Source organism: Dermacentor albipictus, chromosome 4 (assembly GCF_038994185.2).
Source record: "Dermacentor albipictus isolate Rhodes 1998 colony chromosome 4, USDA_Dalb.pri_finalv2, whole genome shotgun sequence".
Taxonomy (NCBI): Eukaryota; Metazoa; Arthropoda; class Arachnida; order Ixodida; family Ixodidae; genus Dermacentor; species Dermacentor albipictus.
The window spans coordinates 92,310,296-92,325,497 of NC_091824.1; the positions used below are offsets into that span (position 1 = coordinate 92,310,296).

Sequence of the window (15,202 nt, forward strand, 5' to 3'; positions counted from 1 at the left end):
GAGACAGGAGACATTGAGCACTTTTTGTGGTCCTGCCAGCAATTCCACGATGAAAGAGACACTCTCCTGAAGAATCTGCAAAGCAAGAACCTTCCGCATGCGCGCCTGCAACACCTTATATTTCCCGCGGGATCAGTTATAGCCCGAAAAGAAACTTCACGTCTCCTCATCGAGTTTTTAAGAGAGACTGGGTTGATGGACACATGGTGAAACCCTTCAGCGGTATTGTGCGAGACGCTCGGGCGGAGCAATTGCCGGCCTTGTTCGCCAGGCTAAACCCGCCTGTTGCTACAATCCACCACCACCACCACCACCATCGCAATGGTCTCTTCTATCCCACCACACTTCTTTTTTTGGTCAAAACCGTCTACTAACAACGAAAATAACAAGCTAAAATTGTATGCTTTTGTGTTTTTCCAAGCCTAAATTACAAGACCGTTGACGTCATTGTGCAATGTCGCAAATGTTGTCGACAGCGGATCACAATGGTAACGTACAAATTTTGTCAGTTCAATTTCTTTATTATAAATACATTTTAACTACTTCATAATAAACAACCATAAGTAGCCAGCGCGAAATCATTGGAAATCTTTTTTTATCATCGAAAGTTGCTACAACCAAGGCGAGAACTTCAAGCGCTCTTTTCTCGCAAATCAAATCGCTGTTATGTGGAACCTACGAATCTACCTTTTCTTGTTTCTGCGTTTCTTTGGGTGCTTCAGTCTGTTTTAGCCTATCACAAAAAAGCAGATACGGTGCGCAATGAAATGCAGAGAAACTGGCCTAGCTGCAGGATAATCTTCGAACGAGCGCAATCAAGGGTGGCAGAGAAGAAAAAAGAGAGAGGCGTAAACACATACACAAGGCTAGGAAACCAGTCGAACACGCAAACTCAACGCAGTTTACGGGGTCCGAGAAAAGTCTGTGAAAGGCGTTTCATTATTTTTGTGTTATCTATGGCAGGCGACGCAGAGGCAACGTACTGCCACTGCCCGAAACCGTTCTGCAGCTTAACAACCTAGTCGGGGGCTTATGTTCAGAGTCACTGAAAGCCTGGAAGCAGCCTTGCAGATATGCCTCAACAACGAGCTCTATGCCAGTCTTACGGAAATCAGACAGGAGCAACACAGCTAGATCTCCGTTTAAAAGCGAGTTTACACTCTGAATACATCTAATAAGGTGAAAGCACGAATCCCCTAGTTTTATGTGATTATCCGTCTATCACTTGAAATGGTTCACCCGGGTGTCGTAAGACCCATGTAGCACAGCCCTTAGCACTGAGCCACGTCTCGTCGCTTCGATAGTAAGTTCCCGCCCAAATGAGCCTGCTAAGTACTCCAGGGATTTTAAACGCCGGTTGTTAGTCTGAGGCGCGTTGTCAGACGAAGCCTAAAGTTGGTTGCAGTAACGAGACCAGTAATACCGCAGTACGCCGCAGCAAAGAGTATTGAAGCCAATAACGCAAAATGCATAGAAAAGAGAGATTCGATTAACCAGCAATTTTTTTAACTACAACTGCCGCAATTCAGGCTGCAGGTCCACTCCCCGTTTTCTTCCACCTAACTCTTCGCGGAGTGGACATCTGCGCCCCCTGCCTATGTGGAATGACTCCACAAGACAGGAAGGCCGCTTTGCGCTCCGAGCAGTTGCACCAAGCAGCCATCCGACCAAGATTGGGAGCCTTTGCGTGGCAGACATTTCTGGTTAGCGGAGAAGTAGATTCCCTCCCGGCCGTCTTCCTAGTTCGACGGCCGCAAAAGGACCAGTAAAAGAAAGCGCTTCTTCGGAGGGAAGCGATTTTCAGTCAGGAAAAGGATGGACGGGCGCTGTTGATTCTATTCTTTTCGTCCGGCTATATCGCGGACATCCTTTAACATTTTCTCAACCTTTTCGCTTCACGCCTATAATTCATTTCTTCCTTACTTTTATTCCGTATCTTTAACGTTCAGGTATGTTCTGTTGCGTCCTTTCTCTCATACTTTATGGCAGCACATTCGGGGCTTCGACCTTTCTTTAGAGTCAACAAAGAAAGGTCGTTTAATCTTGCAAGTCCTTCTTCAAGAGGGTACCGAACAGGGCTGTAAGTCTTAGAGACTACAGTTTTCGATGCGAAAGGTACATACACACAACCAAAAGCTTCTTGGCAGAAAGATTAGGCTCTGCTTCAGTACATAAATGAACAGCTAGACAAGTACGACGCCCAGGTTCTGCAGAAAAAAATGGTAACATGAAACGGGTTTTCAGAGCTAAGATAGATGAAGGCAAACAAGAAATGCGCAAAACTGGAGCTGGACATGAACTGGCTTTACTGTCCAATTATGACATTCACGAAAGCCGAACTCGCGTTAAAGTTCAAGCAAGCATGACATATCGTCAAAATATATCGTCCCACGTGCATGCAACCACGCATCCTTTTGTTCAAATGATCAATTTCATCACTCGAGATTGCGAGGAAAGCTGCAGATTGATGCACGAGGCCTTTTCAAGTACACAAGAAGTCGATAACTGCATTAGCACACCGTTTATCGGGTCCTACTTCAACATTACTTAATCAAAATGATCACAATATGGCTTTTTTTAGGCAACTTTAGTTATACGTGGTGTTTTCGCGAATTTTGACACGATTTGTCTTTCGTGCGTGTAATCATTGATGTAGTGGAGCCAGTTTAAGTTCAATGCCCGTTCTGTGCATTTCGCTCTTATGGTTTAGCATTGCAACCACGTTTCCTAATGTCAGAAGCCAACTAGCTAAGCTTTTAGTAATAGTAAACGAAATGACAATGACTAGTCAACGTCAAGCCAAGTAACTTACCGTCTACGCGCGTTTATAGCGCTTACACACACACACACACTCACTCGCATGTGCACCACGCGCACAACTAATATGAGTAATTTCAAAACATACTTATGATGCATACGCAAGAATAAACCATGAGTGTAAGTGAAGCGTTCCCAAAATGCGCTTGAACTCGAACCTAGCTCGTGGATCACGTTGTGCGTACCCCATGCATCCGGCAGACGCAACGAAATTTGCATGTGTTCACCTAAGCATATGCGTTTGCCATTGGTGCCGTCGTGCGTGTTACAGCTCCTGAAACCGCTCCCTCACCTTTAGAATTTCTGTACCCGTCTCGTGTAAATCGTGCATTGCCGCATAAAAAAAAAAACATCGACGTGGCCAAACCTTATGGTTCACCGAACTTATTGGGCGAGGCTTTTCGCGTTCCTCTCCGAACACGCTTTCTCCTGTAAAGCGTGCTTTTTCGCATACAAACTGTTCATGCGGCGAAGCCTCGTCGTTCGCTGAACGGGGCTGGTGCGCGCGCGCGCCCCCGCGTGCAACCGCGCTTTCCTCGGCTTGGCTTGGCTTGGCTTGTCATTTAGGACGCCAGCCGCCCGGTACATTTCCTGTAAGCAAGGAGGGGACACGAAACGCGTTACGGATGGAACATTGATCTCTCAATGACGCGGAACTAGCGGCCTCCCAGGCTTCGCCTAGCAAGCGGCTCGACGAAGCGTGCCCTGAACGCGCGTGTCCCTGGCTGCGTTAAGCCACCTCTCGATCACGCCCCCGCGACACATCGCCGCAGCAGCGCCGAAGGGCGGAAGAGAGGGAGAAAAAAAAGAAGAGAGAGCGTCCTTCTGGGAAGCCTTATTGAAAATATCGATCGCAAAAGCGCCTGAGAAGCCGTGTTTGCATAGGGCGGTTGACCACCGTTTTCACGCGGCTTGCCGTGCATACCCAATTGTCGAGCCGACGTTTGCTCAACGCTACTTCACTTTTCTTACTCGACTTTTCTTTTCTTTCTTCCCGCTTTTTTTCTCGGAAAGTGGCCACTCTCGACTAGAAATGTCCATACGCGACCGTTTAACTTTGCGCCAGCGGAATGCCAAAAAGGAATAAGCATCTTGGCGACTGTTTTGTTCACTCTTTCATACATCGTGAAATTTTGGATTCTTCTCTCACGCTCCTTGCTTGACGTTGCAATTTTGGCGCTACGCGCTTGTCAGATGGTCATGCTTTTCGCGTAAAAAGTACGCTGTCATCACACCGTGGCACTTTCTCTTGTCTGCTTCGTTTCCCTTTGGGTGCATCTGGCTCCACGTGGTGCACTCCGACACGGTCTATTCAGAATTCAACCATTTAATGCGGCGAGCGTGCGCATGCAAACGAGCAACTCACTCTGACTGAGATTATTGCGGTCTCTATTCAAACGCAGGCTTTTACTTCAGGCTGCAGCTATAGAACGATCTTTTCCGTTGGTCACGCTCTGGTTCGAGCGTGGCGTGGCGTTTCTTTAAGTTATTTACTCCACAAAGTAGTTATTGGCATGACGACTACCAGTGCAGGAACACGACGACGACACGGTGCTTACAACAATGATGGTACGGTTCAATTTCAGGGTCGCGCCGGCCCCATTTCGATGGCGACAAAATGCGAAAATGCTTTTGTACTTCAATTTAGATGTACTCAACAGAAGCTCAGGTGGTCAAAATTCAACCGAAACCCTCCACCACGACGTACCCAAAGTACCCACTGAGTAGTTCGTGGACGTTTAACCCTATCGTTTAAATAAAAGCTATCGTTGCGCGAGAAACATTCAGCATGGCCGCAGAGATGAAAGCCACGCTTCGCTACGTCCCACAACCCAGAAGAGGTCACCTCGCAGAGGCTAGCAAACCGGTAATATCATGCATGTCCTAGTTGTCAATGAATAGCACTTCGAACAGCAAGCGTTTGCTGTCGTTTCTGCTGCATTAGTTTCATACTGCGGGAGAGCCTCAAGCGTTGTCAAGAAGTTTATATGAGTTTCTTGGACGGACGTGGAGTTCTTACAGCGAAGCTGTATATGGCTAGCCGATTCCTCCGTCGGTCCGTCACCTGTACGCCGAAAACTCTTCCGGCGCGAACCGCGCAAAAAAATATAGAAAGAGAGGTGCGCGATTGGCTGCGATAGCAGTGACGTCGCAGCCGAGCACGCGCGCAGCAGTTTCCCTCCGGCTCCAAAATGATTAGGCCACGCGTCATGCGTACTCCTGAGGAGCAGACAGCTTTCGATCAGCAACGCCGCGAGCAGAACCGGGAACGAGCTTGTCTACGCCATGCCGGTGCTGCAGCCCGGGCACAAGAACAGGCTCGCGCAGCCGAGTGCAAGCAGCAGCTATGCACTGTCAGGATTGGGGGCTCAATCCCATCGTCCGTGGTCCTTTGCCAAGATTGGAGTACGGCATGAATTCGAAGGTAGCTGGCCCATGCCGTCGTCCAACTTATTTACGCTGAGATCGTTGATGAAGTGAAAAACTGTTTCTCATCGAGAACGAGGAAAAGGGTTTATTTACAGAAATTAAATCAGTCTAACATGACTGCTTGAGAAAAAGAGTATCAGTCCAACATGACTGCATGAGAGAAGTGACTCAGTCTAACATGACTGCTCAAGAGAAGTGTCCTCAGCATTCGCACAACCACAGTTTTTATACACTCGATCCGCCGGCCATACGAGGCGGCGACTGTTCGTTTACTCTTCATCAACTCGCCGCTGCTCTGCAGATCAGTTTACAGACACAAAGACACACACATTCCGAAGCCCAAACGACGGCGTTGAAGGGGGTGCCGTTCCGGGAACTATCGGTGCCGATCGAGGGTCGCTCGTTGTTTTGCGTCATGCCGAAGCGTGAGAAGCCCCAAAATACCTCGTTCCCGCGGAAGCTTGTCCATGCGTGTCAAATCAGCTCCGCGTTGGGGAACTCCGGAATCATTGTTCACACACCGAACTAGTTCCGTCACAATGTCGATGGGGCTGTAGGAAGGAGGCAGTTTTCAGCACAAAGGCCGCTTCTTCGAACGCCTCCCAGCTGCAGCGACGGTGAGGGGGAGGTACGCGTCGTGTCGCCCTGTCGTAACTGTGTGGCAATCTTGTTTTGCAGCTCGCCATTCTTAACAGCGCCTCCATGGCCCGGAAAGTCTCGACTGTCTAGCGTTGACAACCGCTAGGCAGGAAGAGAACGGCTGCTGGTCAGGGGGGGGATTGATGTCTTGGCTCGCAGCGACCACTTGTGCATTGATGTCACCGCCCCAAAACATCCAACAAGGACAGGCAACTGCAAAATGAACCCCACAACACGGCTCTGCGCCGAGATGACGTGCATTGGCTCTCACTTTAGACTCGCTAGGCTTCAAAAAAACAACAACATAAGTGCAGAAACAAAAAAATGCTGCATTTCGCTATGCCAATTTCCGAAGCAAATTCCTGCTGACACATTCAGCAATCATGGAGGGAATCCTGCCAAATGAGAGGGGATCTTCTTCGTTTAATAAAATTAACACTAGTAACCCTAAAATTTAGGCGGGACCCCCAAACGCAGAATTCAAATTAGCCTGCTCAAACCATCCGCATTGCTATGCAACTTTCCCTTCTTATATCTAACAGAGAAGTTGTACTCTTGGAGAGTGAGGCTCCATCGGAGCAAGCGGCCGTTTTTGTGTGACATTTGATTGAGCCACGTCAGAGGACAGTGGTCGGTCTCGAAGATGAACTTCGCTCCGTACAAGTAACACGACAACTTCTGGGCGGCCCAAACCAAACAAGCGCATTCCTTCTCTGAAGCGCTGTAGGCTTCCTCCCTTACATTTAGTTTACGGCTGGCATAGAGGATAGGATGCTCCTCGTTATCGTCTCCGACCTGACTAAGTACCACGCCCATACCTCTGTCGCTTGCGTCGCATTGAACTATGAATTCCTTTGTGTAGTCTGGCGCGCGAAGCACAGGGCGAGAAACCAATAGCGTTTTCAAACTTTGGAAAGCGTTCTCTTTGTCCTTATCCCAGTGTACGTTACTCGGTGCTCCCTTTCGGAGGGCGTCTGTTAATGGACTTGCCAATTGCGAGTAATTCGGAATGTACCGTTGATAGTACCCCACAAGTCCCAAAAATGAACGAACGTCCGTTTTCGGGCGCGGCTGAGAAAATTCTCCAATCGTAGCTATTTTCAGCTCAGCCGGCCGTCTCATGTCCTGACCGACAACATGGCCCAGATAAGTAACCTGCGAACAACCAAACCTACACTTTTCCGCTTTCATCGTTAAGTCGACTTTAAACGTACGAAGCCTCGCATTCTTGTCGTAATAGACTTTGGCGTTCTTTTGAGCTACTGCCATGTTCCTTCCGACTAGTTCTTGGGTTGCGCTTAGCCATTCCAGTAAATTTAGCACGTATTCAACCACGGTTGGACTCTCCCCTCTTTCCTCCCACATCTCTCTTAACATTCTCAGTGGAGACCGGAGTGTCCTCCCATACACTAGTTCTGCTGGTGAGAACCCTGTCGCCTCATGTGGAACCGTTCGCAAAGCAAACAAAGTTGCCGGCAGACAGTTCTCCCAGTCCTCCTTGTGCTCGTAACAGAGCGCACGCAAAACTCGCTTAAGCACCGAATGCCACCTCTCTACACTGTTTGACTGAGGGTGATAGACAGAACTGTGTAATAACTTTACCCCGCACTTTTGCAAGAATGTGGAAGTCAGTGCGCTCGTGAATACTGACCCTTGATCTGCCTGAATTTCGGCTGGAAACCCAACTCGTGCAAACATTGTCAAAAGCGCGTCTACTACTTCGGTGGAGCTGAGCTCTTTCAAAGGGATTGCTTCTGGAAACTTGGTAGCCGGACACAGCATGGTAAACAAGTACCTGTAGCCTGATTTTGTTTTTGGAAGAGGCCCTACCGTGTCTATTACAAGTCGTCTGAAAGGCTCTGTTATTAAGGGCACTACCTTCAGTGGAGCTTTCCAAGTCTCTCCTGGTTTACCAGAACGCTGGCAGGCGTCGCATGATCTTACAAAGTTTTCTACATCTTTGAAACAGCCAGGCCAGTAGTATTCCATAAGCAATCTTTCCTTTGATTTGTCTATGCCTAGGTGGCCGGACCACCCATTTCCATGACAAAGACTCAAAAGGTCCTCCCGATACTTAGTAGGTATGCCTAACTGATCTAAAATCCTACCCTTTCGATCTCTGTAATGCCGATACAACAATCCTCCTCTCTCATGTATCGTTACGTTGCGCCTAGCAATGCCTTCTTTAGCTGTGTCATGTAATTTTGCTAAGCTCTCATCATGCTTTTGCTCAGCTGCCAGTGACTCTCTATCCACGCGTAAGAGTTCATCAAAGTTCTTTGAGGCCGGTGATAATAACGACCCTGTCTCGCTTGTGAGCGCGTCTGCTTGCTCTTCCTGCAGGCTAGAACTCTGACACTCTAGTGCTACGCTCTCCTTGAGCTGATCAGCTGGCAGGCTCTCCTCAACTGTTCTTTTGTCCCTCGGGCCTAGCTCGGATTCGGGTATTGAAGTTATCCCCTTTTCTGCTTCCGCTGGAGGAGCTTGAGCATTTTCAGCCGAAAGCGCCGCGATCTTACGAGCTTGGCCTCGGGTCAATGCCTGTACTATGCCCTCTCCCAGTTTGAGCCCTCTGTCACGCAGTAACTGATTCGAACGATTCGAAAAAATGTAGGGATACTGCAGTGACAAAAATTTGGAAACTGCAGCCTCAGTCTCTAGCTCCCCGAATGGTCCACTGATTTTGACTTTGGCCATGGGCAGACACACGCTGTGTTCTTCTACAACCTGTTTTATCCATGCTACTTCTCCGGTGAAGTCATCTACCATCACGTAAGACTGATGGACAATGTCCAGCGTGGCGGCACTGTCTCTTAGCACTCGGCATGGTTTTCCATTAACTTGCAGGTCGTGGAGATATGGACTTAAAAGTTCCATATTCTCATCCTTTTCCTCCACGTAGGTAAAACTACGCTAGACTTCTCGCAGTTTACAGCTATATGTCCCAGTTTGTGGCATTTGTAACAGCGAATTGGTCTAACAGATTCGAATTTTCTTTTCTGTTCTTTTTGTGCGGTTTCTCCGTTAAGTTTCTCCTCGCTCTTTTCTGCGGGCTTTTCCGCCATGTCTACAGGCTCGGATCGTCTAGTTTGCGCACCCTTTTTGAACGGAAATGGTTTCCGCGGTCCATTTCGACCGTCCCAGTTTCCTTCCTCGGCGTTCAACTTTCTACGGGTTGCGTACTCTTCGGCTAATTCAGCCGCCCTTTCCACAGTGTTTACATTACCTTTGTCTTTCACCCACAGTTTCACAGCTTGGGGGATGGTTTTGTAAAACTGCTCTAGACACATGCATTCAATGATCATGTCTCTGCTGTCGTACGCTTCCGCGCTTTTAAGCCACTCGACTAGGTTGGCCTTTAAGCTATATGCAAACTCCAGATAGCCCTCGCTATCTTTCTTGCCTGTGCTCCTAAACCTTTGCCGAAAAGCTTCGGCTGAAAGGCGGTATTTCTTCAGGAGACTAGCCTTAACTTTTGCATAATCATATGCATCCTGCACACTCAGTCGGGCGATTACTTCCGCCGCCTCACACGGCAACATAGACAGCAACCGCTGTGGCCATGTACTCGGGCCGAAGTTCATCTTTTCGCAAGTCCTTTCAAAATTGCTTAGGAACAAGCCTATGTCGGTCCCGACCTCAAATGGCTTTAATAGCCTGTCCATGCGGTACGATTCTGCCTCACTTGATCGTCCCAGAGCGCCTTCACTTCCTTGAGACATCTCCAAACGTTTGCTTTCAAGTTCCAGTTGCATTTTTCTTAACTCGCGATCTTTATCGCGTTCCTCTCTCTCTTGTTCTTTTCTCTCTCGTTCTTCTTTCTTTTTCAGAAGTTCAAACCCCATTTCAATTTCTTCCTCACTGGCCTTTTCGGAAATTAGCTCCAATAATTCCGATTTGAGCATTTCCTTGCGTACATCTAGGCCCAGTTCCTCACCAACAATCAACAACTCGTCTCTCAGCAGTGTCCTTAACTCCATGACTGCTGCTTTACTGCCTTGATTCTGCTCTCTAAATCTAGCTAGGAAAACACAACCTAGCTAACACACAACAATTTAGCTTCCCTATTGTTCTAAACAGAACAACCACAAAATGAAGCCTAGAGAGTCAAAGCAAAAACCAAGCACTCACCGCAGATACAGCACCATGTCGCAAAGTCCATCTCACCGCTGTCAGCCAGTTGTCAGGATTGGGGGCTCAATCCCATCGTCCGTGGTCCTTTGCCAAGATTGGAGTACGGCATGAATTCGAAGGTAGCTGGCCCATGCCGTCGTCCAACTTATTTACGCTGAGATCGTTGATGAAGTGAAAAACTGTTTCTCATCGAGAACTAGGAAAAGGGTTTATTTACAGAAATTAAATCAGTCTAACATGACTGCTTGAGAAAAAGAGTATCAGTCCAACATGACTGCATGAGAGAAGTGATTCAGTCTAACATGACTGCTCAAGAGAAGTGTCCTCAGCATTCGCACAACCACAGTTTTTATACACTCGATCCGCCGGCCATACGAGGCGGCGACTGTTCGTTTACTCTTCACCAACTCGCCGCTGCTCTGCAGATCAGTTTACAGACACAAAGACACACACATTCCGAAGCCCAAACGACGGCGTTGAAGGGGGTGCCGTTCCGGGAACTATCGGTGCCGATCGAGGGTCGCTCGTTGTTTTGCGTCATGCCGAAGCGTGAGAAGCCCCAAAATACCTCGTTCCCGCGGAAGCTTGTCCATGCGTGTCAAATCAGATCCGCGTTGGGGAACTCCGGAATCATTGTTCACACACCGAACTAGTTCCGTCACAATGTCGATGGGGCTGTAGGAAGGAGGCAGTTTTCAGCACAAAGGCCGCTTCTTCGAACGCCTCCCAGCTGCAGCGACGGTGAGGGGGAGGTGCGCGTCGTGTCGCCCTGTCGTAACTGTGTGGCAATCTTGTTTTGCAGCTCGCCATTCTTGACAGCACCTAGGATCCGGCAGCCTACCAAGCCGTCCTTTAATGAACCGTCCGGATTAACCCAGTGATAAACACCGGGGCCGCAAGTTTCAGCTTCGTTCGTTAATCATCTGCACGGAGTGCTTGGGCAGTGATTTTTGTTAATATTTCAGTGAGCACAAGCGATTTCTTCCCAAGTTGAGGCGGGATGCTCTAAATGTATGAATTATTCGAGGGCGTATGAGTGTTGTTTGCAGTAACCGTTCCAGTCTAGAAAGTTTATTTCGTCTGATCATAATACACCCATCTGAATGAAACTTTTTTCTGAGGGTTAATTTTTGAATTTTAAAAGCTGACAAGTTCGTTTCGTCTCCTTCTCTGGAAAAGGCGTGGAGACAACATCATTGCATCAGGCGGCGCAGACCAAATATCTGGCCCTCTGACCATGTTTTAGCAACCATTTCATTTCTCGCGGCAGCAATACTTTGCATGAACGTTTCTTTTAAACAACTTGTTTTCCTACAGCCAATGCTGCATTCAGGTTCTCTTTATACGCACATGAATGCGTCTGAAAGCGTGAAAGCGGTGCTGACATTTTAGTGTAGAGAACACACTACGGTCTGGCAGGCTTTATGGTTGAGCCGAATAAAGATCAAGGAAACGGCTTTTATTGGTCCTTCATGCAAGGACGAACTCCCCTGAATAAAGAGAATGTCGAGAATTGTGCTAAAGGAAAGCGGTGAGGGGATAGGGAGGGGGCTGTAAACCACCACAGAACTTAAGAAGAGAGACAAATGGACGAAGGAGAGATCGCTTCTGGGAAAACGGAAGCACCATAAATCCGAGTCGAGTCTACAAAGCCATAGTAAAAAGCCACGCCACCGGTCGGTGTTAACATTCCCGTGAACCGAACACACAGGAGCGTGCCGAAGAGGAAAATGCTATTAGTCGTGCCCGCAAGCGGTGCAAGTGTAAACATGGAAACACCTCGTTTGTTTTTTCGGTCGCACCGCGAAAAAAAAAAGGAACTAGACTCGCACTATGCGATAAACCTTCCGCGCTGTTAATCGTGCGCGCACGTTCACCAGTGCTGCGCCGAACGGCCACCTCCGTTGCGCAACAAAAAACTACGGTTTCAGATTTAAGCTCTCAATGCTGGCTTCGGCACTTCGCTTTCTCGCAAGTTTCCATTTGAATGCCCCCCCCCCCCCTCATTTCTTTCATCAAAGTATTTCGACATGCACGTTCTCTTTCTCTTCTACCGTGTTCTCTCCTCAATCGCTCCTCCTCGACCGGGATGGCGAGTGTGATGGAGCGAGGTAGCCGGAAAGGCTAAGCCACGTGCAAAGTACGCGTTCCGAGGCCACCGAGGCCATCTATCACGAGTGTTCCACCGGATTCGACGCGCTCGAAAATGCACGCGGTGTTGCGACGACTAAAAAACGAGGTTGTAGCTAAGTAATAAGTGAAACAAAGAAAAATGGTTGGCCGTGAGACGTTTTCTTTCTTCTTTTCTTTTCTTCTTCACCGCTTTCTCGGTTCAAGCTATATACTGCACCGCCTGCAAACCACGCCGCTGGTTGGTGTTTACATTCCCGAGAGCAGAACACGGGGGCAGCGCGCCGAAGAAGAAAACACTATTAGTCGTGCCCGCAAGCGGTGCATGCGTAAACACGGAAATACCTTGTCTGTTTGTTTGTTTTTCGGTCACACCACGAAATTGCGGTTGTCGCGAATTTGTTTTGGCTATCGCAGGCTCAAGTGCGCTCGACGCTTTTTAGACGTCGTCTCCCTTTTCATCTCTCTCTCTCTCTCTCTCTCTCTCTCTCTCTGACAAAACTTTTTTTTAGGTTTTTGTCACTATCTCTGTTCAAAGTTCGCGTGGCTTTGTGCTTGACAGAGCACGAAACCTTTAACACTAGCATAGCAATAACGGCCTCGTTGTCGGTCGTATAGTACCGGCAGGCCATGGCGCGCATTGTTATGCAGAGTCTTAACATTGTAAACCGCAAATATATTCGAGATGGCTCATAGTTGAGTAACTATACGTCACACTCCTCGTAGATTTCGTCATGCTGGCCCTAATGCAAAGGTTTTGCTCGCGTCGAATCTCATTTTCAGCGTTGCATACGTGCGATACGACCAAACGTCTACATCGAGCAACCGTTAAATCCATTGGGCTAAAGCCTGTTCTCTTGGAACGCGCTTGGTCCTGACTGGCGGTGAGGCTTTTCGGGCATATTTAGCTAGGCTTTCTGGCTACCTCTGAGGCTTCTCCTCAACAAAATTATACATAAACAAACAAAGTTCACCACGAACAACTACAGAAAAAGTCAAAATAAGAAAAAGCAGGATGAAGTAACAAAAGCTAGGGTGGAAATAGAATGTGAAGATTGTGATCCATCGATTGGATTTTTTTTTTTACGTCGCGAGAAACATGTAGGCTATGAATTAAAACACCGTTTTAGATGCGGTGAGTTTAGCGGGGGGTCTCAATAAGTCAAAGGCGTTCACACAGGCCAGTCTCCCTCAAGAAAGATGAAAGTGCCTTCCACAGCTTTGTGGGCCGACGAGAGATGAGGAAGAGGGAAGGGGAGCGAAAGTTCTGAGATGTAGAGCCGCTCGACTAGTTTCATGTCATGCAGGAATTTCAACAGTGCTTTAGATGTCCGCATTGAAGTTGCCGTGTCATGCCATGGGACAAGAATAGTGTCCTCCGACGGTAGTTGCCGACAAACGCCGGCTAGGGAATTATCCGGCGTCCTTCGCTCCAGCATATATAAGGGTATGCTGGGCAATTGCAAAATATGTGTTCCGGCATTGCAGGCGTCTGACAGTGCCCGCAATCAGGGCTGTCCGACTGGTCGATGAGGTGTGCATCGCCAGTGTTGTCTCCGCAAGTTTTCTCAAATAAAACTATGTTCGTGTGGCTTTAGATGCGCGGTACCACGCTTGTTTCGATAGTATGCGAATATTTACTGCGATTTATACTGCCCATTAGACAACGGTTGTCCCTGCAAACGGGCCTTCGTGCAATATTCTAGTGCATTGCTGCTGTCAATGCTCTGCCCTTCGGGCGAAAATACCACTTTTCGCCATCTCCAGCAGCGATGATTAGGCAATTGTCTAGTTTAGCTCCCTATATTCTCTCTCTCTCTCTCTCTCTCTCTCTCTCTCTCTCTCTCTCTCTCTCTCGCTTGTAAATTGATCGACTCCTCTGCTTCTCGATGCAGCCCAGGCGCCCTGAGGCTCCGCTCCAGCCCGGGATGATCCTGCCCGCGGCATGGAGCCAGTGTCCGTCGATGACTGCCGTGCGTGCCAGCAGCAGCAACTGCAGCTGCAGCTGCAGCAGCAACAGCAGCAACAGCAGCAGCAGCAGCCGTCGTCCCCCGCCGACGGTGGAGACAACGAGGAGGAAGCGGGCGGCGCCGAGGACGAAGAGAAGTCCATTCCGGTGGCTTTTCCGCGCAACATCCTGCGCTGCCTGGTGCTTCTCCTGCCCGTGTCGGTGCCCGTGGTGGTGTACGTGCGGGACGCCGACTCTACGCGACGCCTCTTCCTGGTCGCCTTTGCACTCTTCCTGCTGCTCGTCTTCTCCTGCGTCACCATGGCGCTGGTGCGGTCCCGCAGCAGGGCACACGACGACGAGGAGGAGGCTGCGCCCAGGGTCAGTCCTGTTCCGGCCGAGATGTTGGGCCCCCCGGGGCCACGAGTCACGGCGCGCTGAGCGCATCCCTTTCCATCTCTACGAGAGAAAATCTGGGCCTCTCGTGAAGCTATTTGGCATTTGTCTGACGCATAATTGTGCTTTCGCTGCCTTCTTTCTTTTCTTTTTCATTTACTTTAATTGTGAAAGCAAGTTATAGACCTTCAAGACATGACGTCGTGCAGATAGGTGCCTACCTCAGCCTACCGTGCACGTGCGGAATCTGGCAGACATTCGGGACATAGATCTGGGCCAGTACAACGTAAAACGATTCCAATCTGGTTTTTTTTCTGGTTTTTTTTTTCAATACGCCATCGGCCCTCCGCGATAGGTCACAATGATTCCGGTCCAGCCCATACGAGCGGGCGCCACGCCCATATGGGCAGAACCCGAGCCATTTTGATCTATCATGGAGCGCTAATGACCGATTTGGAGTCAAAGTAAATTGAAACAGTTGAGATTCTGTTTTTTTATAACAGTTTGTGGGCAAAGACACACTATCGCTAGTTACTCGCTTACTCTATGGACCGTCACGAAACGTTCAGCTTTGAACATTCGTGTGCTGTCAGTGTAGTCGCTGTTACCCATGCTTCGGTGCATTGGTTCAAGAGTGCATCCATTCATTTTTGATACGCTGGCGACAGAGTGGGCGTAAGTTTGCATGTGAGCAGTGTTGTATGTGCG

The 15,202-nt window shown here is 48.8% G+C and overlaps 2 protein-coding genes across 6 annotated transcripts in view; one reads left to right on the top strand and one right to left on the bottom strand.

Moving 5' to 3' along the window:
• LOC135897572 (uncharacterized) overlaps positions 1 to 15,202 on the bottom strand; it is a 227,421-nt gene that overhangs the window by 181,071 nt on the left and 31,148 nt on the right. The gene's annotated exons all lie outside the window — the stretch shown is intronic.
• The window catches only part of LOC135897569 (uncharacterized), a 114,768-nt gene that overhangs the window by 95,066 nt on the left and 4,500 nt on the right, over positions 1 to 15,202 (top strand). Inside the window, exon 2 of the mRNA XM_065426236.2 lies at positions 14,046 to 14,479. Within this exon, the coding sequence (XP_065282308.1) occupies positions 14,096 to 14,479 (384 nt within the window). The 5' untranslated portion in view covers positions 14,046 to 14,095. The remainder of the gene's footprint in view (positions 1 to 14,045; positions 14,480 to 15,202) is intronic.